This window comes from Saccopteryx leptura, chromosome 2 (genome assembly GCF_036850995.1).
Source record: "Saccopteryx leptura isolate mSacLep1 chromosome 2, mSacLep1_pri_phased_curated, whole genome shotgun sequence".
Classification (NCBI taxonomy): domain Eukaryota; kingdom Metazoa; phylum Chordata; class Mammalia; order Chiroptera; family Emballonuridae; genus Saccopteryx; species Saccopteryx leptura.
In genome coordinates, this window is record NC_089504.1 from 127,857,761 (window position 1) to 127,884,167 (window position 26,407).

Genomic DNA, 26,407 nt, shown 5'->3' on the forward strand with positions numbered 1-26,407 from the left:
AAGAAAGCCTCTTCAACAAATGGTGTTGGGAAAACTGGAAAGCCACATGCAAAAGAATGAAACTCGACTACAGCCTGTCCCCGTGTACTAAAATTAATTCAAAATGGATCAAAGACCTAAATATAAGACCTGAAACAATAAAGTACATAGAAGAAGACATAGGTACTAAACTCATGGACCTGGGTTTTAAAGAACATTTTATGAACTTGACTCCAATGGCAAGAGAAGTGAAGGCAAAGATAAATGAATGGGACTACATCAGAATAAAAAGTTTTTGCTCAGCAAGAGAAACTGATATAAAAATAAACAGACAGCCAACTAAATTGGAAATGATATTTTCAAACAACAGCTCAGATAAGGGCCTAATTTCCAAAATTTACAAAGAACTCATAAAACTCAACAACAAACAAACAAACAATCCAATAAAAAAATGGGAAGAGGACATGAATAGACACTTCTCCCAGGAAGAGATACAAATGGCCAACAGATATATGAAAAAATCCTCAGCTTCATTAGTTATTAGGGAAATGCAAATCAAAACTACAATGAGATACCACCTCACCCCTGTTAGATTAGCTATGATCAACAAGACGGGTAATAGCAAATGTTGGAGAGGCTGTGGAGAAAAAGGAACCCTCATTCACTGTTGGTGGGACTGTAAAGTAGTACAACCATTATGGAGGAAAGTATGGTGGTTCCTCAAAAAACTGAAAATAGAACTACCTTATGACCCAGCAATCCCTCTACTGGGTATATACCCCAAAACCTCAGAAACATTGATACGTGAAGACACATGTAGCCCCATGTTCATTGCAGCACTGTTCACAGTGGCCAAGACATGGAAACAACCAAAAAGCCCTTCAATAGAAGACTGGATAAAGAAGATGTGGCACATATACACTATGGAATACTACTCAGCCATAAGAAACGATGACCTCAAATCATTTACAGCAAAATGGTGGGATCTTGATAACATTATAAGGAGTGAAATAAGTAAATCAGAAAAAAACAAGAACTACATGATTCCATACATTGGTGGAACATAAAAACGAGACTAAGAGACATGGACAAGAGTGTGGTGGTTACCAGGGGTGGGGGGAGGGAGGACAGGGGGAGAGTTAGGGGGAGGGGGAGGGGCACAGAGAACTAGATAGAGGGTGGCGAAGGATAATCTGACTTTGGGCGAGGGGTATGCAACATAATTTAATGATAAAATAACCTAGACATGTTTTCTTTGAAAAAAAAAAAATATATTGGCATGGTGTATCTAATACAGAATAAAAGTAATTCTTTATAAAGAAAGAAGGTAGAAAAGAGATCTACCTTAGAAAGAAGGAGAAGCAGTTTTTCAGTTTTACTAGAAAAGAAGGAAAGAAGGGGTAGGTATATTTGTCATATACAATGACAAAAATTTCTCCAGTTCCAATCTTCTTAATTAATTTATTTGTTTTTTATAAGTGAGAAGAAGAGAGATAGAGAGATAGACTCCCACATGTGACCTGAACAGGATTCACCCAGCAACCCTGTCTGGGGCTGATGCTCAAATCAACCCAGCTATCCTCAGTACCTGAGGCCAATGCTCAGACCAACCAAGTCACTGGCTGTGAGAGAAGAAGGGAGAGGAAAGGGGAAGAAGAAGAGGAAGAGAAGCAGATAGTTGCTTCACATGTGTGCCCTGACTGAGGATCAAACCAGGGATGTCTGCGCACCTGGCCAACACTCTATCCACTGAGCCAACTGGCCAGGGCCTCTAATTGCCTCTAGTTTCAGTCTAAAGGCCAGTATGCTGCTCTGTGAAATAAGACAGATCATGTTCAGAGAATAAAGTGAAAGACAATGAAGCTGGAATCTTAAGGATTGGAAAGGTTTGAAATAGTTATTATGTAAATTGAGAAAAGACTCTCACTAGGGAACTACTGAGAGATTCCCTACCTAGTTTAATAATATTTCTCCAGCAGTATCCAGTTTCCCTGAAGCAGATACAGAACATTCAGGCAATAAGATGCCTTCCCTTTTTTTTTTTCTTTTTCGGACACTGGGGTTTAATCAGGTAGATGTAAAGGAAAATTGTTCAAGAGAATTTCAGATTTTTAGCTACATATACAAATATGCAAAGGCCTAAGCTATATATAGAAGAAACAACAGAGTAGAAAGGGAGAAAATAGACTTGTAATACCAGTGAAATTGATGGACAAGTAAATAAGTGAGCAACCTGGAAGGATAGGAGGCTGTCGTCAGTGAGTGTAATGTGTGATTTTGTGAGGGAGGTGCCAAAATGAGGAAGAAGGCATGATCACAAGGAAGATAGTGTCTTGGGGAGGATTAGAGGATGGAACAGTGAAATCATATCAGTCTAAAAAGAGCTTTATTCGTGTTTAACTGTGGTTCCTAATCCTTTAGTTCTAAAATGTAGAGGTAAAAGGGATAGGACCAACTGAGTTTTATAGAAAGTGATACAGAGTAACATAGCTTTGTACATAAAGGGATAATTTGAGGCAGAAAACAATAGGATTCATGCTAATGTAGAGGTAAAGGGGATAGGACCAACTGAGTTTTATAGAAAGTGATACAGAGTAACATAGCTTTGTACATAAAGGGATAATTTGAGGCAGAAAACAATAGGATTCATGCTTTCCCTGACCTGGAATACATTTAAGAAGTAGTCATAGAGTTTTTTTGTTTGTTTGTTTTTTTGTATTTTTCTGAAGTTGGAAACGGGGATGCAGTCAGTCAGACTCCCGCCTTCGCCGACCGGGATCCACCCGGCATGCCCACCGGGGAGCGATGCTCCGCCCATCTGGGGCATCGCTCTGCCACAATCAGAGCCATTCTAGCGCCTGAGGCAGAGGCCACAGAGCCATCCTCAGCGCCCGGGCAAACCTTGCTCCAATGGAGCCTTGGCTGCAGGAGGGGAAGAGAGAGACAGAGAGGAAGGAGAGGGGGAGGGGTGTAGAAGCAGATGGGCGCTTCTCCTGTGTGCCCTGGCTGGGAATCGAACCCGGGACTCCCGCACACCAGGCCGACACTCTAAGTAGTCATAGAGTTTTGCCAAAGACAAAATATATTAGATATATCAGAAAGAGAGCTGGATGGGATCTCTAAAAGGTCATCTTCCTTGCTGCTTATTGCATTGTATTTTTCTCTAGCTTACTGGAATAGATTCTTTAAACCTTCTTGGGAAACCTACAGATGTCCAGCTGTGAACCAGAATATAACACTGTGGTATTTCTCAGTGCTTTATGGCAGTAGTGAAAGTGAAAGGGGTTTTTGTGTGTGGTGTGACTATTCTGGCTATATGAGATGGAAAGGCCAACATCTATTTGATCTTCTCCTACCATTGTTCTATGGGCAATGTACAGACTGTGTGAGGCTGTACCTAGAGAACTTTGAAGAGAAGTTGTATAAATTGTAATTGTTAGATTGTCAATCTATGGAGCTGAATTACCTCCTTCATGAACAAAGTGCTGGCAAAAAGGGTCTAGTGTAAGCAATGAAAGTCTCATCACCACCAGAATTGTGTTCTCCTTCTGGAACAGTATAATTCTATTATAAAGTTTGAATAGTGGTCTTCTAATGGACTTTGGATTGGATGTAGTTACTCATTAGGCCAGTTAGGCAACGTGTCCTTATCTAGGGCCTGGACAGAAGTCCTATAGGTGGCAATATACTGAAAGAAAAGCTTGATATGAGTCTAAAATAAGTTACAGGGACTTATATGCCTAATGTTTGTTTTTGTAGCTTCCACTACACATTGAGTAAATAAGCAACCCTGTTTAAATGACCTACCTATCTCTTCTATCCTTATTCTAGGTCTTTTATATAAGCTTCCCAATCAGTATCTACTTTTGTGTCTCTTTTCCTTGCTTAAATTTTGGGCAACTGATATAATAATTTCTCAGTTCTTCCCTCTGCTGTATACAATGGGTTGACCAAATTTGTAAAATTCCATTTAAATTTATTTGCTTGTTTATATACATATATTTTTTATGTAGACCTCAAAGTAATCCATGCAGTTAGGTCTTTGGGACAATAAAAATTTAAGGATTTTTCAAACTCTTCAGAAAATTAATATATCCTTTCTAAAGAACTTTTTATACATTTGTGCCAACCAGAAAGAAATTATAAAACATTCCATAACATCAATTTTTAAAGGAAAACTCTGCTACAAACTAGGACAAAAGAAGCTTTAAAACTCATATTTGCCCTGGTCATATTCGCCCTGACCAGGTAGCTCAGTCAGTGAGAACATCATCCAGCTACACCAAAGTTGCAGGTTCAATCCCCAGTCAGGGCACATAAAAGAATCAACGAATGAATGCATAAATAAGTGGAACAATAAATTGATGTTTCTCTCTCTCCTTCTATCTGTGTCTCTCTCTAAAATCAATAAATTTTTAAAACTTATATAAAAAGTAAAACTCATTTAAATTACAATATTTTGTTTCAAGAACATAAGAATTCATTTCAGAAGAGACTTTTCAGGTATGGGGGGGGAGATTGCATCTGCAATTTAAGTACTTTCTTGAATTCTTTTTCCTACATTACCTTTATAAACTAATGATAAATCAGTAACCACAATTACATAAATACCTCAAAATGTGAGATTTCTTCTAACTAAATGTTTTTTGCTTTTTTGCAGAGCAACTCTGATGAGAAGGCCTTATAAACAGGGAGTAGTTTGTTCTCAATGTGGCAAACGTGACGGTTGCACAGATTTTCTCTGCAGTAAGACCAAGAAAATAACTTTAACATGAAAAGCATCCATAGTGCATAAGATGACAAGAAAAATGATGTGTTGAACATTAGTTTTTCATTGTCATGTTAATATTGTTACTTTGATCAAAATGGTATAGTATCGCCTGACCAGGCGGTGGCGCAATGGATAGAGCGTCGGACTGGGATGTGGAGTACCCAGGTTCAAAACCCCAAGGTTCCTGGCTTTAGTGCAGGGTCATCCGGTTTGAGCAAGGCTCACCAGCTTGAGCCCAAGGTCGCTGGCTCGAGCAAGGGGTCACTCAGTCTGCTGTAGCCCCCCGGTCAAGGCACATATGAGAAAGCAATCAATGAACAAGTAAGGTGCCACAATGAAGAACTGATGCTTTTCATCTCTCTCCCTTCCTGTCTGTCTATCCTTCTCTCTCTGTCTCTGCCACACACACAAAAAAAGAATGGTATAGTTTTGAGGGAAAGCTGAAACAATGTCAGCTTTATATTTTTCTAAACTGCACAGCCTTTTCTGCCCTCTCTTACCTCAGTTCCTCCTCCTAACAACCTACCAGATTGTTTGAAAGAAGAAATGAGAACTTATAGCTATACCTGAAAGAGTTTCACTGTTAATTCCTTAAAATACATCCCATTTAAAAATGTAACATGTTAGAGCCGAAGCCGGATGACAAGGAATCTATGCACAGTGCAGTGGGTGTGGGGAGACAGCCTAAGCAGAATGAGGCTGGTGTCCGCATGGGGAGATGGTCTTGTATGGGAAGTTAGGGCCCTCCTGAGTGAATCGGTGACCCTGCATAAGGCTAGGTTTCGTATATCAGAGACAGATCATGATGAAATGTCCATGCAGGATGGCTCAGTATGTGGTGTTCTGAGCCCAGCAAGGTGAGGACAGCAGCAGCATGGGGTGGGAGGGAGAAGCCTGGCGTAAAGTAGCAGAGAATGAACAGGTAAGGAAAGCATCTGTGCAGGGACGGTCTGGCACTGTTGTTGGAGCCCAAGCAGAAGGAAAAGATTTACCAGGCATGGCCTGGCAAGAGGTATTAAAACCTAAGCAGGTAAAAAAAAGGCATCCACGTTTAGGAACAACTTCACTTGGGATGTCAGGGTCCTAACTAAGTGAGGAGGGCTTTAATATGGGGCAGGTGGCCTGGTATCAGACGGGTGGGAGCCCTAGTGGGATAAAAGGAGCAAACTCACATATTGGAGAGAGGTTCAAAGTTCAGTTTCAGAGTTTGAAGTGGGTAGGAGAAGACCCAAGCATAGGATCAGATTATAGGTTGCCAGATTAAATACAGGGTGCCCAGCTAAATTTGAATTTCAGATAAATAAAAAATACTTTTAGTATAAATTTACTCCTAAAATTGTTTTTTTTTTTGAAATTCAAATTTAGCTAGGCATTTGTATTTTTATTTGTTAAATCTGGCAACTCCTCCTGCCTGATGTGGTGTGTCAACACCCCAGCAGGATAAGGAGTTCACACAGGTAGGGGAGAGAGTGCTAGAGGCAGTGATGGGAGATTGGAAGCCCTCTAGGGCAGTGGTCCCCAACCCCCAGGTCATGGACTGGTACCAATTCATGGGCCATTTGGTCCCGGTCCGCAGAGAAAGAATAAATAACTTACATTATTTCTGTTTTATTTATATTTAAGTCTGAACGATGTTTTATTTTTAAAAAATGCCCAGATTCCCTCTGTTACATCCATCTAAGACTCACTCTTGCTGCTTGTCTCGGTCACATGATACATTTATCCGTCCCACCCTAAAGGCTGGTCCGTGAAAATATTTTCTGACATTAAACCGGTCCGTGGCCCAGAAAAGGTTGGGGACCACTGCCCTGGGGATTAAGCAAGTAAGTAAATAGATTGAGGGTTATGGGAGCTGGTTTTCTCACAGTCAGATAATGAATTACAAATATTTTTTGGTGGATTTTTTGTTTTTTTTAATTTAATGAGAGGAAGGGAGGTAGAGACAGACTCCCACATGCACCCCAACCGGGATCACCTGGTAATGCTCTGCCCATCTGGGGCCCTTGCTCTGTTGCAACAGGAGCCGTTTGTTTTTTTTTAAAGCACCTAAGGCAGAGGCTAGGGAGCCATCCTCAGTACCCTGGGCCAACTAGCACCAACCGAGTCATGGCTGCAAGAGTGGAGGAGAACAGAGAGAGAAGCAAGATGGGGAGGGGTGGAGAAGCAGATGGGCACTTCTCCTGTGTGCCCTGACCAGGAATCAAACCCCAGACATCCACGGTTCACACTCTACCACAAGACAACCAGCCAGGGCCTGAATTACAAATATGTAAAGGAAATTAGCATAAATCTTGTGATGAATTGGAATTAGAGGTATTGGAACTTAAGTGTTTCAATAAATATAAATAAACTAGATGTAAATATTTATATATGTACATACCTATATCCCCTTGCTCCAAAGTGGCCTTAAAGCAGTGGCTGCCTCCACTCTCAAAAGCAATGAACACAATAACTAGCACACAGATATTAGATTCTAAATTACTGTCTGCAATGAAAGGAACCACAGCTCATTGGAGGAAGGTTAGATTCCAGGGCTAGGGGAGGAGAAATATCAGATAAACCCAGAATGCATTTTTTTTTTATAAAAGATTTTTATTTGTTGATATTAGATATGAGAGAGAGAGAGAGAGAAAGGTGTGGGGGAGGGGCAGGAAGCGCCGCTCTTTTTTTTTTTAATTGATTTAAAGGGGTGATTGATAAATCAGGGTACATATGTTCAGAGAAAACATCTCTAGGTTATTTTGACATTTGATTATGCTACATTACCATCACCCAAAGTCCAATTGTCTTCCGTCACCTTCTAACTGGTTTTCTTTCTGCCCCTCCCTCCCCAAAACCCCTCCCTCTCCTCCCCCCCACCCTGTAACTCCACACTCTTGTCCATGTCTTTGAGTCTCATTTTTATGTCCCACCTATGTATGGAATCATATACTTCGTAGTGTTTTCTGATTTACTTATTTCGCTCAGTATAATGTTATCAAGGTCCATCCATGTTGTTGTAAATGATCCGATGTCATCATTTCTTATGTCTGAGTAGTATTCCATAGTGTATATGTACCAAAGCTTTTTAATCCACTCGTCCACTGACGGACACTTGGGCTGTTTCCAGATCTTTGCTATTGTGAACAATGCTGCCACAAACATGGGGGTGCATTTCTCCTTTTGGAGCAGGTCTATGGTGTTCTTGGGGTATATTCCTAAAAGTAGTATAGCTGGGTCAAAAGGCAGATCGATTTTTAATTTCTTGAGGAATCTCCATACTGTTTTCCACAGTGGCTGCACCAGTCTACATTCCCACCAGCAGTGCAGGAGAGTTCCCTTTTCTCCACATCCTTGCCAGCACTTATTCTGTGTTGTTTTGTTTTGTTTTTTGTTTTTTTTTTTTCTGAAGCTGGAAACAGGGAGAGACAGTCAGACAGACTCCCGCATGCGCCCGACCGGGATCCACCCGGCACACCCACCAGGGGTGACGCTCTGCCCACCAGGGGGCGATGCTCTGCCCATCCTGGGCGTCGCCATGTTGCGACCAGAGCCACTCTAGCGCCTGGGGCAGAGGCCACAGAGCCATCCCCAGCGCCCGGGCCATCTTTGCTCCAATGGAGCCTTGGTTGCGGGAGGGGAAGAGAGAGACAGAGAGGAAAGCGCGGCGGAGGGGTGGAGAAGCAAATGGGCGCTTCTCCTGTGTGCCCTGGCCGGGAATCGAACCCGGGTCCTCCGCACGCTAGGCCGACGCTCTACCGCTGAGCCAACCGGCCAGGGCTGTGTTGTTTTGTTGATGAGCGCCATTCTGGCTGGTGTGAGGTGATATCTCATTGTGATTTTAATTTGCATTTCTCTAATCATTAGTGATGTTGAGCATTTTTTCATATGCCTATTGGCCATCTGTATGTCCTCTTTGGAGAAGTGTCTACTCATTTCTTTTGCCCATTTTTGATTGGATTGTTAGTCTTCCGGGTATTGAGTTTTACAAGTTCGTTATAAATTTTGGTTATTAACCCCTTATCAGACGTATTGTCAAATATGTTCTCTCATTGTGTAGTTTGTCTTTTTATTCTGTTCTTATTGTCTTTGGCTGTGCAAAAGCTTTTAGTTTGATATAGTCCCATTTGTTTATCCTGTCTTTTATTTCACTTGCCCGTGGAGATAAATAGGCAAATATATTGCTCCGAGAGATGTCGGAGAGCTTACTGCCTATGTTTTCTTCTAAGATGCTTATGGTTTTACGGCTTACATTTAAGTCTTTTATCCATTTTGAGTTTATTTTTGTGAATGGTGTAAGTTGGTTGTCTAGTTTCATTTTTTTGCAAGTAGCTGTCCAATTTTCCTAACACCATTTGTTAAAGAGGTTGTCTTTACTCCGATGTATGTCCTTACCTCTTTTGTCAAATATCAGTTGTCCATAAAAGTGTGGGTTTATTTCTGGGTTCTCAGTTCTGTTCCATTGATCTATATGCCTGGTCTTATGCCAGTACCAAGCTGTTTTGAGTACAATGGCCTTGTAGTATAACTTGATATCCAGAAGTGTGATACCTCCCATTTTATTCTTCCTTTTCAAGATTACTGAGGCTATTTGCGTTCTCTTTTGGTTCCATATAAATTTTTGGAATATGTGTTCTATATCTTTGAAGTAAGTCATTGGTATTTTAATCAGTATTGCATTGAACTTATTATAAATTGCTTTGGGTAATATAGACATTTTAATGATGTTTATTCTTCCTAACCATGAGCACGGTATATGCTTCCACTTGTTTGTATCTTCCCTGATTTGTTTTATCAATGTTTTATAATTTTCTGAGTACAAGTCTTTAATCTCCCTGGTTAAATTTATTCCTAGGTACTTTATTTTTTTGGTTGCAATGGTGAAGGGGATTGCTTCCTTAATTTCTCTTTCTGAAAGTTCATTGTTAGTGTATAAAAATGCCTCTGATTTCTGAGTATTAATTTTATATCCTGCCACCTTGCTGAATTCATTTATCAGGTCCAGTAGTTTTTTGACTGAGACTTTAGGGTTTTCTATATACAATATCATATCATCTGCAAATAATAATAGTTTTACTTCTTTTCCAATTTGGATGCCTTTTATTTCTTTTTCTTGTCTGATTGCTGTGGCTAGGACTTCCAGAACTATGTTGAATAAGAGTGGTGAAAGGGGGCACCCCTGCCTTGTTCCTGATCTTAAGGGGATTGCTTTTAATTTTTTCCCATTGAGTATGATGTTGGCTGTGGGTTTTTCATAGATAGCCTTTATCATGTTGAGGTATGTTCCCTGTATTCTCACTTTGCTGAGAGTTTTGATCATGAATGTGTGCTGGATTTTATCAAATGCTTTTTCTGCATCTATTGAAATTATCATGTGGTTTTTCTGCTTCCTTTTGTTTATGTGATGAATCACATTGATTGATTTGCAAATATTGTACCAGCCTTGCCTCCCCAGAATAAATCCCACTTGATCATGGCATATGATTTTTTTCATATAATGCTGGATTCGATTTACTAATATTTTGTTGAAGATTTTAGAATCTAAATTCATCAGGGATATTGGCCTATAATTTTCTTTCTTTGTGTTGTCTTTGCCTGGTTTTGGAATCAGAATTATACTCGCCTCATAAAAGGGGCTTGGAAGTCTTCCTTCCTCTTGAATTTTTTGAAATAGCTTGAGAAGGATAGGAGTTAGTTCTTCTTTGAATATTTGGTAGAATTCACTTGTGAAGTCATCCAGCCCAGGACTTTTGTTTTTTGGGAGTTTTTTGATAACTGTTTCAATCTCATTTGTTGTAATCAGTCTGTTTAGGTTTTCTGATTCTTCCAGATTAATTTTTGGAAGATTATATGTTTCAAGGAATTTGTTCATTTCATCTAGGTTGTCTAGTTTTTTGGCGTACAGTTCTTCATAGTATTTTTTTTTAATAAATTTTTATTAATGGTAATGGGATGACATTAATAAATCAGGGTACATATATTCAAAGAAAACATGTCTAGGTTATTTTGTCATTAAATTATGTTGCATACCCCTCGCCCAAAGTCAGATTGTCCTTCGCCACCCTCTATCTAGTTCTCTGTGCCCCTCCCCCTCCCCCTAACTCTCCCCCTGTCCTCCCTCCCCCCACCCCTGGTAACCACCACACTCTTGTCCATGTCTCTTAGTCTCATTTTTATGTTCCACCAATGTATGGAATCATGTAGTTCTTGTTTTTTTCTGATTTACTTATTTCACTCCTTATAATGTTATCAAGATCCCACCATTTTGCTGTAAATGATCTGATGTCATCGTTTCTTATGGCTGAGTAGTATTCCATAGTATTTTCTTACAATATTTTATATATCTGTTGTGTCAGTTGTTATTTCTCCATTCTCATTTCTAATTTTATTTATTTGAGTCCTCTCTCTTTTTTTCTTGGTGAGTCTGGTTAAAGGTTCATCCATCAATCTTGTTTACCTTTTCAAAGAACCAGCTTCTGGTTTCATTGATCCTCTGCATTGTTTCTTTAGCCTCTATGTCATTTATTTCTGCTCTGATCTTTATTATTTCCTTCCTTCTACTAGCTCTGGGCTTTACTTGCTGTTCTTTTTCTAGTTCTTTTAGATGCAGGGTCAAGTTGTTTATTTGAGCTTTTCTAGCTTCTTGAGTTATGCCTGTAATGCTATGAACGTCCCTCTCAGGACTGCTTTTGCTGTGTCCCATAAACTTTGAGTTGATGTATACTCATTATCATTCATTTCTAGGAATTTTTTAATTTCTTCTTTGATCTCATTGTTAACCCATTCATTATTTAATAACATGCTGTTTAGTTTCCAAGTGTTTGAGTATTTTTCAGTTTTTCTGTTGTGGTTGCTTTCTAGTTTCATGCCATTGTGATCAGAGAAAGTGCTCGATATGATTTCAGTCTTCTTAAATTTGTTGAGACCGCTTTTGTGCCCTAACATGTGGTCTATCTTAGAAAATGTACCATGAGCACTTGTAAAGAATGTATATTCTGCTGCTTTAGGATGAAAGGTTCTGAAGATATCTATTAAATCGAGTTGATCTAGTATGTCCTTTAAGTCTGCTATTTCTTTGTTAATTTTCTTTCTTGAGGATCTATCTAGTGATGTTAGTGGGGTATTGAAATCCCCTACTATTATACTATTGCTGTTGATCTCGCCCTTTAAATCCTTCAAAGTCTCCTTTGTATATTTAGGTGCTCCTATATTAGGTGCATAGATATTTATAATTGTTATATCATCCTGTTGGATTGCTGCTCCCTTTATCATTATGTAGAGACCTTCTTTATCTCTTACTATAGTATTTGTTTTAAAGTCCATTTTGTCAGATATAAGTATTGCTACTCCAGCTTTTTTTTCATTTCAATTTGCATGAAATATTTTTTTCCATCCTTTTATTTTCAGTCTATGTGCATCTTTTGTTTTAAGGTGTGTCTCTTGTAGACAGCATATATCTGGGTCCTGTTTTCTTATTCACGCCACTACTCTATGTCTTTTGATCGGATCAATTAATCCATTTACATTTAAGGTTATTATTGATATGTAGTTGTTTATTGCCATTTTATTCTTTAAAACTGTATTTCTCTTTTGCTATATTCTTTTTCTCCTTTGATCTGTTTACAACAAGCCCCTTAGCATTTCTTGCAGCCTTGGTTTGGTTGTAGTGAATTCCTTGAGTTTTTTTTGTCTGGAAAGGTTTTTATTTCTCCTTCAATTTTAAACAATAGCCTTGCTTGATAAAGTAGTCTTGGTTGTAGGCTCTTGTTCTGCATTACTTTGAATTTTTTTTTTTTGTATTTTTCTGAAGTTGGAAATGGAGAGGCAGTCAGAGAGACTCCCGCATGCACCTGACCAGATCTACCCGGCATGCCCACCAGGAGGCAATGCTCTGCCCATCTGGGGCATTGCTCTGTTGCAACCAGGGCTATTCTAGCGCCTGAGGCAGAGGCCCTGGAGCCATCCTCAGCGCCCGGGCCAACTTTGCTCCAATGGAGCCTTGGCTGTGGGAAGGGAATAGAGAGACAGAGAGGAAGGAGAGGGGGAGGGGTGGAGGAGAGACAGATGGGCACTTCTCCTGTGTGCCCTGGCAGGAAATCCAACCCAGGACTCCTGCATACCAGGCCGACGCTCTACCACTGAGCCAACTGGCCAGGGCCTACTTTGAATATTTTTTGACATTCCCTTCTGGCCTCAAGTGTTTCTGTTGAGAAGTCTGAAGTCATCCTTTTGGGGGTTCTTTTGTAGGTGATAGTCTTTTTTTCTCTAGCAGCTTTTAATATTTTCTCCTTATCACTTAATTATGATGTATGTTGGTATTTTAATTATGATGTATGTTGGTGTAGACTTCTTTGGGTTTCTCTTTAATGGAGTTCTCTGTGCTTCTTGAATTTGTGAGATGTTTCCTGCCTTAATTGAGGGAAGTTTTCAGCTATGATATGATTAAACAAAGTCTCTATCCCTTGTTCTTTCTCTTCTTCTTCAGGAACCTCTATGATGCGGATGTTATTTCTCTTTATGTTGTCACAGAGCTCTCTTAGAGTTTCCTCAGACTTTTTGAGTCTCTTTTCCTTTTTTCTGCTCTGCTTCCATGCCTTTATTTATCTTGTCCTTTAACTCACTGATTTGATTCTCAGCTTCATCCATCCTGCTTTTAATTCCTTCCATTGTGTTCTTCATTTCTGATATTGTATTTGTCATTTCTGACTGATTCTTTTTTATTATTTCAGTGTCCTTTTTTATATTTGCTATCTCTTTATTTAGGTGTTCGTAATGAGCATCTATTGTTGTTCTAAGATCTTTGAGCATCCTAACAATCGTTATTTTAAACTCTGCACCTGGTAATTTGGTTATATCTGATTCATTCAGGTCCTTTTCTGGGGATTTCTCTTGATTCATTTGTGTTGCATTTCTCTACCTTCTCATTTTGTCTGTGTGAAAGAAGGTTTTGGCCACTGGAGTTCACTGGGTGTGGCCTCTGTGTTCCCTAGGTGTGGTCTGTCTACAGGCCTCCCACCCCCTCTGCTGCTGCTGCCTAGGGCATTCAGGTATGGGCATTGCTAGTGCCTGCCCACTGGGGCTGTTGCTGTGGTCTCTGCCTCTCCTTCATGGAAGTGGCTGTGATCACATGCTCAGATGTAGAAGCCTCAGTGGTCTTGGCCTTCGCCTCACCCCCGTGGGTGGTGTTATGCTCATCCCTGAGGGCAGGGGTGAGCACCTTTGCTCAGCTGCAGGTCTCCACCTGATTCCCGGCTTTTGCCCTGCCCTTGCAGGAGGAGCCTGCTCGTGGTATGGCTGCAAGCCTTGGCTCCACAGGCCAGGCAGGACTGTGCCCATGCTCAGTAGCGGGACCCCGCCTGTTTTGAGCTTTTGGCTCCACCCTTGTGGGAGGAGCCAGCTCCCAAGTCAGGCCACAGGCCTCGGTTCCACGGGCGGGGCAGGGCTGTGCTCATGCATCCTTGCTGAAGGTCTCTGCCCCTTCTGGGGCTCCTGCCCTTCCCCTGCAGGCTGGATTGCAGGCAGCCTGCAGCTGGGCTTGACCACTTTTGCACATCTCCTCATCCCCAGCTGACAAGACTGAGCTCACACCTGGGCCTCAGTGGTGGCTAGCCAGCTTCTGCCCTTGCCAACAGAATTGTGCTTCAGCGTCCTGCTGCCACTGGCCCTTGCGCGAGCCCTCAGCCATGTGGGTGGGGACGCTGCAGCTCAGACCCTAACCCTCACTACTGTAGTCCCAAAAGCTCCCTCCTTCTAAGCGACTCTGCTCTGAGTGCCATGGAAGAGCTTGTTTGGCTAGTGTCCTGCTTCCCTTTGCTGGTATTGCTATTTCCAGGGGAAATATTCACTTCAGATTTGGGGAATGAGTCATCCCAGAGGTTAGGGTGGCTGTCTCTGAAAATGTTTCTCCCTGTGCCTCCTAGATTACACTTTCTTCCTGCTACACCAGTCCTCTCCTCTCTCCCTGTCCCCTGGAGCCCCAGGTGAGTGGTTGTGAGAGAGGTTTTCTGCACGGTCCTTTTAAGAAGAATCCTGGGACATACAGATAGCTAATAGGCATATGAAAAAATGCACAACATCACTAATCATTAGAGAAATGCAAATTAAAACCACAATGAGATATCACCTCACACCAGTCAGAATGGCACTCATCAACAAAACAACACAGAATAAGTGCTGGCAAGGATGTGGAGAAAAGGGAACCCTGCTGCACTGCTGGTGGGAATGCAGACTGATGCAGCCACTGTGGAAAACAGTATGGAGATTCAAGAAATTAAAAATTGGACTGCCTTTTGACCCAGCTATACCACTTTTAGGAATATACCCCAAGAACACCAAAGCACAGTTTGAAAAGAAGAAATGCACCCCCATGTTTATGGCAGCATTGTTCACAATAGCAAAGATCTGGAAACAGCCCAAGTGTCCATCAGAGTATGAGTGGATTAAAAAGCTTTGGTACATATATACTATGAAATACTACTCAGCCATAAGAAATGATGACATCGGATCCTTTACAACAACATGGATGGACCTTGATAACATTATACTGAGCGAAATAAGTAAATCAGAAAAAACTAAGAACTATATGATTCCATACATAAGTGGGACATAAAAATGAGACTCAGAGACATGGACAAGAGTGTGGGGGTTATGGGGAGGGGGGGAGGAGAGGGAGGGGGTTGAGGGAGGGGAGGGGCACAAAGAAAACCAGTTAGAAGGTGACGGAAGACAATTGGACTTTGGGTGATGGGAATGCAGCATAATCAGATGTCAAAATAACCTAGAGATGTTTTCTCTGGTCATATGTACCCTGATTTATCAATGTCACCCCCTTAAAATTAATAAAAATAAAAAAAAAAGAATCCTGGGTCTGAGAAATCAGTATCTTTCTTACAAGCAGTATCCTTACTTGTTTCCAGCTAAATACTGTCCATACGCCTCTTCTAGGCTCTGGGGCTGCAGACTGGGGCTTTGTTCCTGGGACTTAAGACCTTCCCCTCTCTGCCAAACTCACTTCCTGCCACGCGAGTCTCTCCCGGCTGCTGTTCGCTCTGGGGAGCTGGGCAGCCCTCTCCATGTTTCCGTTTTTCCTAGCAGTCTCAGTGTGACGTCTTCAATGTTCCTTGGTTAAAAAATCCTCTTAGTTTAGTCCAAAGTTGGTTTTTCCAGATAATGGTTCTTAAAATTAGTTTGTAATCCACTTTGGTTCTGGAAGGTGGAAGTTGTTATGTTTGCCTACTCCATCGCCATCTTGTCTCCCCAGAATGTCTTTTTATATCTGAAAGCAACAAAGTGCTCCAACAGTGACGGAAACAAGTAACAAAAAGGACACAGAAAACATCTTAAAGGGTTCTCACTGGTCAAATAAAGGACAATTTAAGCATAGAAATAGTAATAATAATAATCAATTATAACTCAATTATAATAATCAATTATAAACAGGAAAAACTATGATTTATACTGATATAAATTAATAAATGAATAAATTGAAGTTTGGTGAGAAACAGTGTAATTACATAGTTCCAAAGTAAGTCTCCATAAAAATACTGAATTATTAAGGCCCTGCCAGATAACTCATTTTGTTAAATCATTGTCCCAATGCATGGAGGTTGCCAGTTTGATCCCAATCAAGGCACAGACAGGAACAGCTTGAGTTCTTGTCTCTCTCTCTCTATCTCTCTCTCTCTCTCCTTTCTCCCCCTTCCTGTCTCACTGAAATCAATAAATAGAAATTAAAAAAAAAATTACTAAGGGAACAGAGTAACTCCACAAAGGAGAAGCCTGGCGGAACCCACCCTAATAAAGTGATCAGAGTGAACATTGACATCATCAATAGAGAGAATATTTCAAAACTAGATGCCACCTGAGAGGATGCAATGAGAAGAGCACAGCATCACTTCTGTGGTGTTTCTGCCAAATATGCATCACCTAATCTAATCACAAAGAAGCATCTGATAAGTCCAAACTGCAAAAATTGAGGATTTGTACCCTGACCTGTGATGGCACAGTGGATAAAGCATTGACCTAGAATGCTGAGGTCACTGGTTTGAGGCCTCAGGCTTGCCCAGCCGAGGTACATAGGAGAAGGAGTTATAAGTTGATGCTTCCTGTTTCTTTTTCTTTCTCTCTCTCTTTTTGGTAAAATCAATAAATAAAAATCTTTAACAATAAATAAATAAAAAATAAATTGAGGATTTGTCTACAAAAAACTGGCTTATTACCCATAAAACTGTTAAGATTATGAATGTCAAATAAAGGGTGAAGAATTGTCCCAGACTGAAGAGAATAAAAGACATGAAAACTAAATGCATAATTCTGAACATGATGCTTTTGCTATAAGGGACACTGTTAGCATAATTAAGAAGAAAATGAATGAGATCTAAACGTTAAATGTCAGTAATGTAACAATGTTAATTTCCTGATTTTCATAGCTGTATTATGGTTAGGTAGATGAATATCTTTTTCATTTTATTTATTTATTTTTTAGCAAGAGAGAAAGAGAAAGGTAGAGGCAGATGGAAAGGGAGAGAGATGAGAAGCATCAACTCATAGTTGTGGCACCTTAGTTGTTCATTTATTGCTTTCTCATATGTGCCTTAACCGGGGGGCTCCAGCTAAATCAGTGACCCCTTGCTCAAGCCAGCAACTTTTGGGCTCAAGCCAGTGACCATGGGATCATGTCTATGATCCCACGCTCAAGCCAGCAACCCTGTGCTCAAGCTGGTGAGCCCACGCTCAAGCGGGCGACCTTGGGGTTCTGAACCTGGATTCTCAGTGTTCCAGACTGATGCTTTATCCACTGCTCCACCACCTAGTCAGGCTCAATATTTTCTTTATATATGTACTTTTCAGCACTACTGTCTCTTCTCTTTCTGAGACTCTGATGACATGAATGCTAGTCCTTTATGCAAGATTGCCAATTGCCAACACCATTACTACCAAACTAGTAGAAAGTTGATTCTATATTATAGAGCTGAAACCAGAAACTAAGTACTGTTCTATGAGTAAAGGGGGAAAATTCAAGCTGGTTTCAGACTTCTCTACAATAACTGTCAATGCTAAAAGACAGTAGAATGATGCCTATATTGTCCTTAATACAAGAAGTGTCAACCAAGAATTTATATACACCCAAACCTACTATTTTTTTAATTTAGAAATTAAGTTTAGCCTGACCAAGCAGTGGCACAATGGATAAAGCATTGGCCTGGTTGTTGAGGACCCAGGTTCAAAACCCTGAGGTCACCAGCTTGAGCGTGGCCTCCTCTGGCATCTGTATGGGATCGCTGGCTTGAGCGTGGGATCATAGACATGACCCTATGGTCACTGGCTTGAGCCCAAAGGTCACTGGCTTGAAACCCAAGGCCACTGGCTTGAGCAAGGTGTCACTGGCTCAGCTGGAGCCCCCCGATCAAGGCACATATGAGAAGAAAGCAATCAATGCAACTAAGGTGCTGCAACTATAAATTGATGCTTCTCATCTCTCTCCCTTCCTGTATGTCCCGGTCTATCCCTCTCTCTCTCCTTTCTCTCTCTCTCTCTCTCACTTAAAATAATAATAATAAATAAAATTAAAAATAAATTATATTTAATGGGATGGCATTGATTAATAAAAGTACATAGTACATAGTTTCAGATAAATATTTGAACTATTGATTGCATTGTGTGTCCATCATCCAGTCAAATCATTTTCTGTCACTTTATATTTGTCCCTCTTTACTTCCCTCTGCCCCACGTATCTTCCTGGTAATCACTTCACTTTTATCTATGTTCTATGAGTCTCATTTCTATATTCCACCTATGTGTGAAATCATACAGTTCTTAAATTTTTTTGATTTACTTATTTCACTTGGCATAATGATCTCAAGATCCACCCATGTTGTCATAAGTGGCAGCATGTCATCATTTCTTATTTAAGTTTAAGCAAATAGACACATATGGGGACATGCAGTAACTTGTGATATATAGTTCTCATGAATATTTCCTCATAAAATCCTAAAGAATGACTTTCACCAAAATGATAAATGGAAAAGCAAAAAACTGCCCTGAAAGAACTGTTCATAAGCATTGAATCTTTATTGATAGAAGAAGATTAAGACAAATCTGAAGCTTATAATTCCAAAACAAAATATAATAAATTTTGGCAATATACAAGTGATGTAATTAATAAAACTTGGGAGAAGAGAAAGGTAAAATATTGAATTTCCTTATCTTTTAGAGCCTGAAGCCAAAAGATTATTTAAAGCTGATAAAGAAAACAAGAGAGAAATGTTTAAATGGGTTTAAATATTTAATCAGTCTAACCTGTGGTGGCGCAGTGGATAAAGCATTGACCTGGAATGCTGATGTTGCAAGTTCGAAATCCTGGGCTTTCCCAGTCAAGGCACATATGTCCCTACCCTCTCTCTCTCTCTCTCTCTCTCTCTCTCTCTCTCTCCTCTCTAAAATGAATAAATATGTTTAATCAAGTGCAAAAGTAAAAGAAAGTCATCAATAATGAGAGCCTGACCTCTGGTGGTGCAGTGCATGGAGTGTCAGCCTGGAACACTGAGGTCGTCAGTTCAAAACCGCAGGTTTGCCCTGGCCAGATAGCTTGGTCGGTTGGAGCATTGTCCCAAAGCACAAAGGTTGCTGGTTTGATTCCCAGTCAGGGCACATGCAAGGACAGATATTCCTGTCTGTCTCTCTCTCCCTTCCTCCCTCTAAAATTAATAAAATAAATATTAAAAAAAAAACTTTTTTAAAAATGAGCTTGCCTATTTAAAGCACATATGGGGTGGCGACTTTCCTGGCCTCCATCTTTCCTCGGGGCCAGGGAACCTCATTGGGCGGGAAGCGCTCTGTACTCAATAAAGCCTTTTATTGTTCCATAAAAATAAATAAATAAAGCACATATGTGACTTGATGATTCCTGTTCTTTCACCCTTCTCTCTCCCTTCTCTCTCTGTCTCTCTCTCCTCTCTAAAATGAATAAATAAAATATTTTTTAAAAATTAATGATGATAAGTGAAGGAAGATGCAAAAAAAGAAGTGTACTAATTACATCATTGCTTATTCTGAGTCATCAATAGATATACAAACAGAATGAAGGAGAGAAAATATAGAGACTATATGGCAAAGATTTTTTTAAAGGAGCTCTAAAATAAAGATCATTACATAAAACATAGTAACAAATATGACCAAGCACAAAAGACTAAAATAACCTCAAAGATTTAACAAAATATCAGTTTATCTCTAAGGTGCCCAAAGACTGATCTCTAAATTTTCCTCAAGGGTTTTATCACTGTAAGACCAAGCCCGGGGTTGCCACTGGGCTCTTCCTATGTGAGGATTCATTTATCCTCCCACTCTCCTTCCAAGTGGATTCAGGAGAGGTTATCTGATCTCCTCTGTCCAGGTGAGAAGAGGAATGAAAAATTATTTTCTAAAAAGTATTTTAATAGTGTTGGGCTGGATAGCAAAAATAATGAATACTAGGCCACATAGGAAATGAAGAGCAACTGAAAGCTCCTGAAAATAAGGGTTAAATGAGGAAAGTGAGTAGATTCAGAAGACTAATTTGGAATAATCAGGGGAGAAAAAAAGAGATAATAATATGAGTTGTCAGAGGGACAAATATATGGTGACAGAAAATGACTTGACTTTGGGTGATTGAGTATAAAATACAATCAACAGTTCAAATGTTTACATGAAACCTATGTACTCTTATTGACCAATGTCACCCCATTCAATTTAATTTTCTAAATTAAAAAAAAGAAATAAGTAAGAGGTGTTATAAAATCTTAGAGTGCTGAAACTGGAACAATCTTAGAAGGCAAATGTGAAGTGATTTATATAAGGTGACATGATGATTTAGAGACAGAATTAGTACTAGAATTCACATCTCCTCAGGCCTGCACTTTCATGCTCTGTCTACCAACCAGACTCACTTTCACTAAAAGAGAGTATAATGGACTTTGTAACTGTCTGCGGGTTGGAGGGGAAAAAACAAAGATAATAGCTTGATGCCTAAAAGCCAGGAAAATGATGTCAATTTTGTTGGGAAAATTATCTTATATTCTAGAGGAAAAAAAATTATAATTCTTTATAGACTTTCTTTTCCTTTCTAGGTAATGCAGATCGTGACCAAATCACATGTATGTATTGTTGTCCTTTCTTTCTTGAACAATTTAACTGCTTTATGTGAAATCCAGTTTTCAATTCCTTCTTTATTTGCAGATTATCGATTCTGGTATCCAAAATGGGAAGTGCCCCGGCCACTTGTGTGTGATACTCTTTGCATATTTGTTTTCATTTTGAGAGCACTAACTTTAATACTATGTGCCACAATTGTTTTGATAATACAGTCTCATTTTCCAAATATATTACTGGAAGAAGAGATGCTATTTACCCCTGAGGCAACAGAAGTGGAGGAGGAAGAAAAAGAGAAAGAAGAGGATGAGGATGAAAATGAGGATGAAGATAAGGATAAAGATGAGGATGAAGATAAGGATCAAGATGAGGATGAAGATGAGGAAAAAGATGAGGAAGAGGATGAGGATGAGGATGAGGATGAGGATAAGGATGAGGATGAAGATGAGGATGAGGATGATAAAGACTAAGGGTAAGATATACCACCACGACAGGACAAAAGTATGATACAAAAAAAGTATCAAATTAAAAAATATATATATTGAGCTTTAACAAGAAAGAATATGTACAAACCACTATTGCAATACATTTTATTCCCTTCTCTTCCACATTTATTCAACAAATTTAAATTTGAAAAACAAGCAAAAAAGATGCATTTTATAGTAAATATTATAAGGCAAGCTCTTGAACACTAAGAACAGGTAAAGATGTGATAATAGAAATACAAAAAAGACTTAACAGTCTAATTAATCTTAAGATTTTGCTATGTTACCCTGATAAAGGAGAAAATTTCCATTTTCTAAATGTTTTTTTCTCTGTGTTTTAAATATTTTAAAAGTAGGTTAATAAATTTCTCGAGCATTAAAATAACACCTCACAGTGCTTAGAACCATTCGAAGTTCAGGACAACCATTTAATAACTTGGTTTTGTTGTTTTTAATCATTACTATCACAGTTGTTATTAGTAATGGTGATCGTAATAGTGGTTATATTTTCCATGTGATATCAAGGCACCAAATATCCTTATGTATTTGTGTATTAGTATATGTTTAGAATAGTTTAAGTGGTACTTTGTATATGCTATTAAGAGACAAATTTGTTATTTCTACTTTATGTTCAATATTTCATCAAAGCCATGTTGTAATTCTTTACCAGGCTATATAATTTGTTGCCACCAAAGGCTAATAAATGTCAAGTGTTTACTTAGTTGTGATTGAGCAATCTGACTACTTTTGAATTTAGGTGATAAACTTTAAAAAAAAATTATTTACTTGTAATTATTCAAAAAGTATAGTTAACATGCATAAATAAATAATATAAACTAACTACTTACCAGTGTAATACTAATAAACAAACAGAGTAAAATACCTAACCTAGAAAAATACATCAAATGATATAAACTCTATGTTTATTAACTTTATATATTAAAAGACTGTGGCCCTGTCCGGTGGCTCAGTGGATAGAACCTGGGCCCAGCATATGGACATCCGGGATTGATTCCCAGTCAGGGCACACAGGAGACGTGTCCATCTGCTTCTCCCCCTTTCCACTTCTCTCTCACTTCCCTTCCCATAGCCAGTGGCTCTATTAGTTTGAGCATGGCCCTGGGAGCTGAGGATAGTTAGGTTGGTCCTATCACTTCAGTCTCTGATGCTAAAAATAGCTTGGTAGTCAAGCATCGGCCCTAGATGGTGTTGCCAGATAGATCCTGATCAGGGTGCATACAGAATTTGCCTCACTATCTCCCCTCCTCTCACCTAAAAAATAATAATAATTTTTTAAAAGCCTGTACTTAAATGGGGTAAGATAAGAATTATGGAGGTGAGGGGAGCCTTGAACTATTTATTCTCTCAGACTTGTTAGTTTCTGGGTTTTTAAAATTTTTATTTATTGATTTTAGTGAGAGAAGACAGGAAATAGAGAAACTAGGTCATCTATCTGTTCCTGTATGTGCCCTGACCGGGGGTTGAACCAGCAACCTTTGCACTTCAGGACGATGCTCCAACCAACCAAGCTATCTGGCCAGGGCTGGTTTTTCTTTGATTTTATTTGCCTTGTTGATTTTCAAGAGCTCTGATATATATATATATATTTTTTTTCTATAAAGTCAGCCTCTTTTTTTCCCAGACTCCTAAGAAATATAATATAGAGAAAAGGGCTGAGAAATTATAATATAATATAATATAATATAATATAATATAATATAATATAATATAATATAATATAATATAGAGAAAATATCATTATCCACAATGATATTTTATTATTTTACATTTGTATAACATTTATAGCTTCTAAAAGGCTTTCACAAAATTATTTCATACTCAAAAACCACTTTGTGCAGTTGATATTGCACCCATTTTTAAAATGAGAAAACTGACTCTGGATTTGTGACATGGTTCAGCTTAGGACAGAAAACAAATTAATTTCTAAACATTCTGATACAGTAGAAATTCTTCATGATACTATATTCAATTCCCAGTGTGACTAACTTGTTATGTATCTGTATATCTAACTTACTCTTCTACATCCACTCTTCAACATATTCTCCAGGTAACTTCATGGATTATGATTGCTATAAACCAGGCCAGTGGCTCTTAACTGCGAGCAATTTTGCTACCCAGTTCACCCTACCCTAGAACATTTGGCAATACCTGGAAACATTTTTGATGGTCATGACCAGAAAGGTGATGCTGGTACCTAGCGGGCAGAGATCAGGAATGCTGCTAAACATTCTACAATGCACAGGATAGCCCCCACCCACACAAGAATTATCCAGAGCAAAATATCAATAGTGCTGAAGTTGAGAAATTCTGCTGTAGGCTTATTTCCACCCTATATAATGTAAATTATGGATGCATAATATATTATTATATTTCCTTAAACTCTCATTTATCTAAAAATTGTTCTCCCAGGCCTTGTCTGGTTGGCTTAGTGAATAGAACATTAGCCTGGTGTGTGGACATCCCAGGTTCGATCTCCGACAAAGGCACACATGAGAAGTGACCATCTGCTTCTCCTTTCCTCTCTCTCCCCCCTTCTCTCTCTCTTCCTGCCAGTGGCTCAATTGGTTCAAGTGTCTGCCCCAGTGCCCCAGGCACTGAAGATAGCTCGGTTGTTCCAAGCATCAGCCTCAGGTGCTAAGGATAGCTTGGTTAATTTAAGCATCGGCCCCAAACACAGTTGCCAGGTGGATCCTGGTCAGGGCACATGCAGGAGTTTGCCTCTCTGTTTCTCTTCCTCTCACTTTAAAAAAAATGTTCCTCCATTCTCTTTTATACCCACCTTTTCTCACTTTTTCATATTCACAGGTTATCATGGGAGCTGTCATTTTTAAAACTTTGATTCTCTTTCCCTAGTTTGAGGATGGTTCACTCACCACAGCTGGGCCCAATCATAGTCTTAGGTTTAGAGTTACAGACAGACATTCAAGGAGAGTTTTACTTGGTAGCTAATGTTTTAATATGCAAAGCTCTGAGGTTATTTATCAGGACTACCCGGAAAAAAAGAATAAACTACAGAGAAAAGCAGTAAAAGACTGTTGTCTCTAATGCTTATTCTTAGTTTTTTTCCTACTTTTCATCTAACTTTTTTTCCAAATTCTGTTTTATTTTCATCGAATAAATTTTCATTTTTTAGGTTATTTTGAGTTGGATTTTTTAACTGGTTCAATTGACAGGATATTCTCAATATAGAGTTATCTTTATTAAAATTTTTATTCTAAAACAGCATGAATAATAACAGCATTAAAACTCAATCTATGGATGTTCTTCATAGCATCATGTGGTCAAAAGAATATAATGTCTGCTTAATTTTATTTTCCAATAAAATTTGTTCCCAATTTGTTCTAGATATAATCTCCAGCTGTCCCAGAGCGACACACCCTAAGTGCTTAGAAATCTTATTTTTATCTTTACTACACAAGTGGCAAGTTGACTCTTTCAACTAGCATAATGGATGATTAGCATGAATCCCAAAGATGTCAGGGAAAATTACTCTTATTCTGTTTCCATGGCACTGACTTCAGGAATGTGCTTTGATGAGGACATTGTGGCATCAACAGTCTCGAGTGACAGATGAGCATTTGGTTCATTCCTTGAAGAGCTGTGTATTCTATTTTGCATTGTAAGACTTTGAGACTGTTGAAGATGCTCCTGGTCCTGGTAAGGCAATCTCTAGCACATATCTGTTCTACATCACGTGCAGAAATGCTTCAGCATGTGATTGGTCCAGAGAAAGAAAGATAAGTTTCTAGTCCTTCATTCATTTAACTGTAACCTCTGCAACTATACATCTGTTAATGAGGTTTAGTACTAGGAAGTTTGCGCCATCTTGGTCCTGGTGAACGTTGCTGATCTCACTGCCTTCATCCTGACATTCTTTTGTGTTCTTTATGTGAATAAAACTTGTCTGATGTTTTCAAGTGTTTGTGCTTTGTCTGCCCAACAGTCCATTTACATTGCCAATATAGCAGTCGTGCAGAGCGGCAGCCAATGGAATGACACAAAGGCTCCTTATCCAACATGGATAAGTCTCTGTGGAGAAAACTTTGAGATAATAAAGGGGACAGGAATGATAATGCAATGATGTCACATTGGTTTTCTACTTGCCCTTGATTTAGCTAAGAGCTCGAGAAAATATGAAAGAACCACTATATTTAGTCAATAAATAATGACAAAATTTTAGTGATCTTATACTATCTTTAGTCCTTCATTTAAATGGTCAAGGATCAAGTATGTTAGTCCCTGAAATCAGATAAACATGATGATTACTGAGTCTGCTTTAGGTTCTTCAATTCCCCATAGCAATGAGCTGCGGTGCCGTGTGGTAATAGACACTACATTAAGGGAGGCTGGGGGAAAGCAGGAATAACACATAGCAGTGTGGGAGGAACTAGAGACATAAATGCTTGGTGACTCTAGAGGTGGTAGGAACTGCGATTATTTAGCATAGCCATGAAACTCTTCCACATCATTCAACATAATGTTGCTGGGAAGCCACCTTAAGCAGCAATGGTGGGCTGAGGTGGAGTACAGAGCATGGTGACAGTACCTTTCCTACCCTTTCCTAGCAGAAACTCAACATTCTTATTCTGAAAGCAGATATTGCCCAAATCACAGGCGCACTCAAATTCAAGGCACTATCGCAGTGTGAGAAATGTGATTATGGGCAGTATTAGACAAGACTTCTAAAAATATGTATAATCTGAGGAGTATTAATGATATGCCCCTTATTAAACAGACATAATAGACTTCATCATGAGAGAAAAACATAATCACTAACCTTCTGACTCATTCTAGTCGGGACAGTGCAGCATTGGTGACAAGTCTGTCGCACATAGCACCAACCAATGCAGAAAATAAAATCACACAGCTATAACTTTTGGTCAAAAGAACCCTTGTTACATGTCAGGGCAAGAATGTGCCATGACAGGACCACAAAGTTTGCAGAGCACAAAGTCACACAGTGGGTCATTGGGAATGATAGTATTTAAGCCACTCCAGCTTCTACCCCTTGGTTCCTGGTTTCATGTAACCTTCTTATTGATGATAT

The 26,407-nt window shown here is 39.3% G+C and overlaps 1 protein-coding gene across 2 annotated transcripts in view; it reads left to right on the plus strand.

Annotated features, from left to right (window-relative positions):
• GLIPR1L2 (GLIPR1 like 2) overlaps positions 1-22,813 on the plus strand; it is a 62,817-nt gene extending 40,004 nt beyond the window's left edge. The window contains exons 4-6 of one of the 2 annotated variants that reach the window (XM_066365761.1): positions 4,640-4,725; positions 20,833-20,859; positions 20,942-22,813. In XM_066365761.1, the coding sequence (XP_066221858.1) occupies positions 4,640-4,725; positions 20,833-20,859; positions 20,942-21,324 (496 nt within the window). In that variant the 3' untranslated portion in view covers positions 21,325-22,813. Of the gene's footprint in view, positions 1-4,639; positions 4,767-20,832; positions 20,860-20,941 lie in introns of both variants that reach the window. The other variant, XM_066365762.1, reaches the window with a different exon arrangement.
• The last annotated feature ends 3,594 nt before the right edge of the window (positions 22,814-26,407 follow it).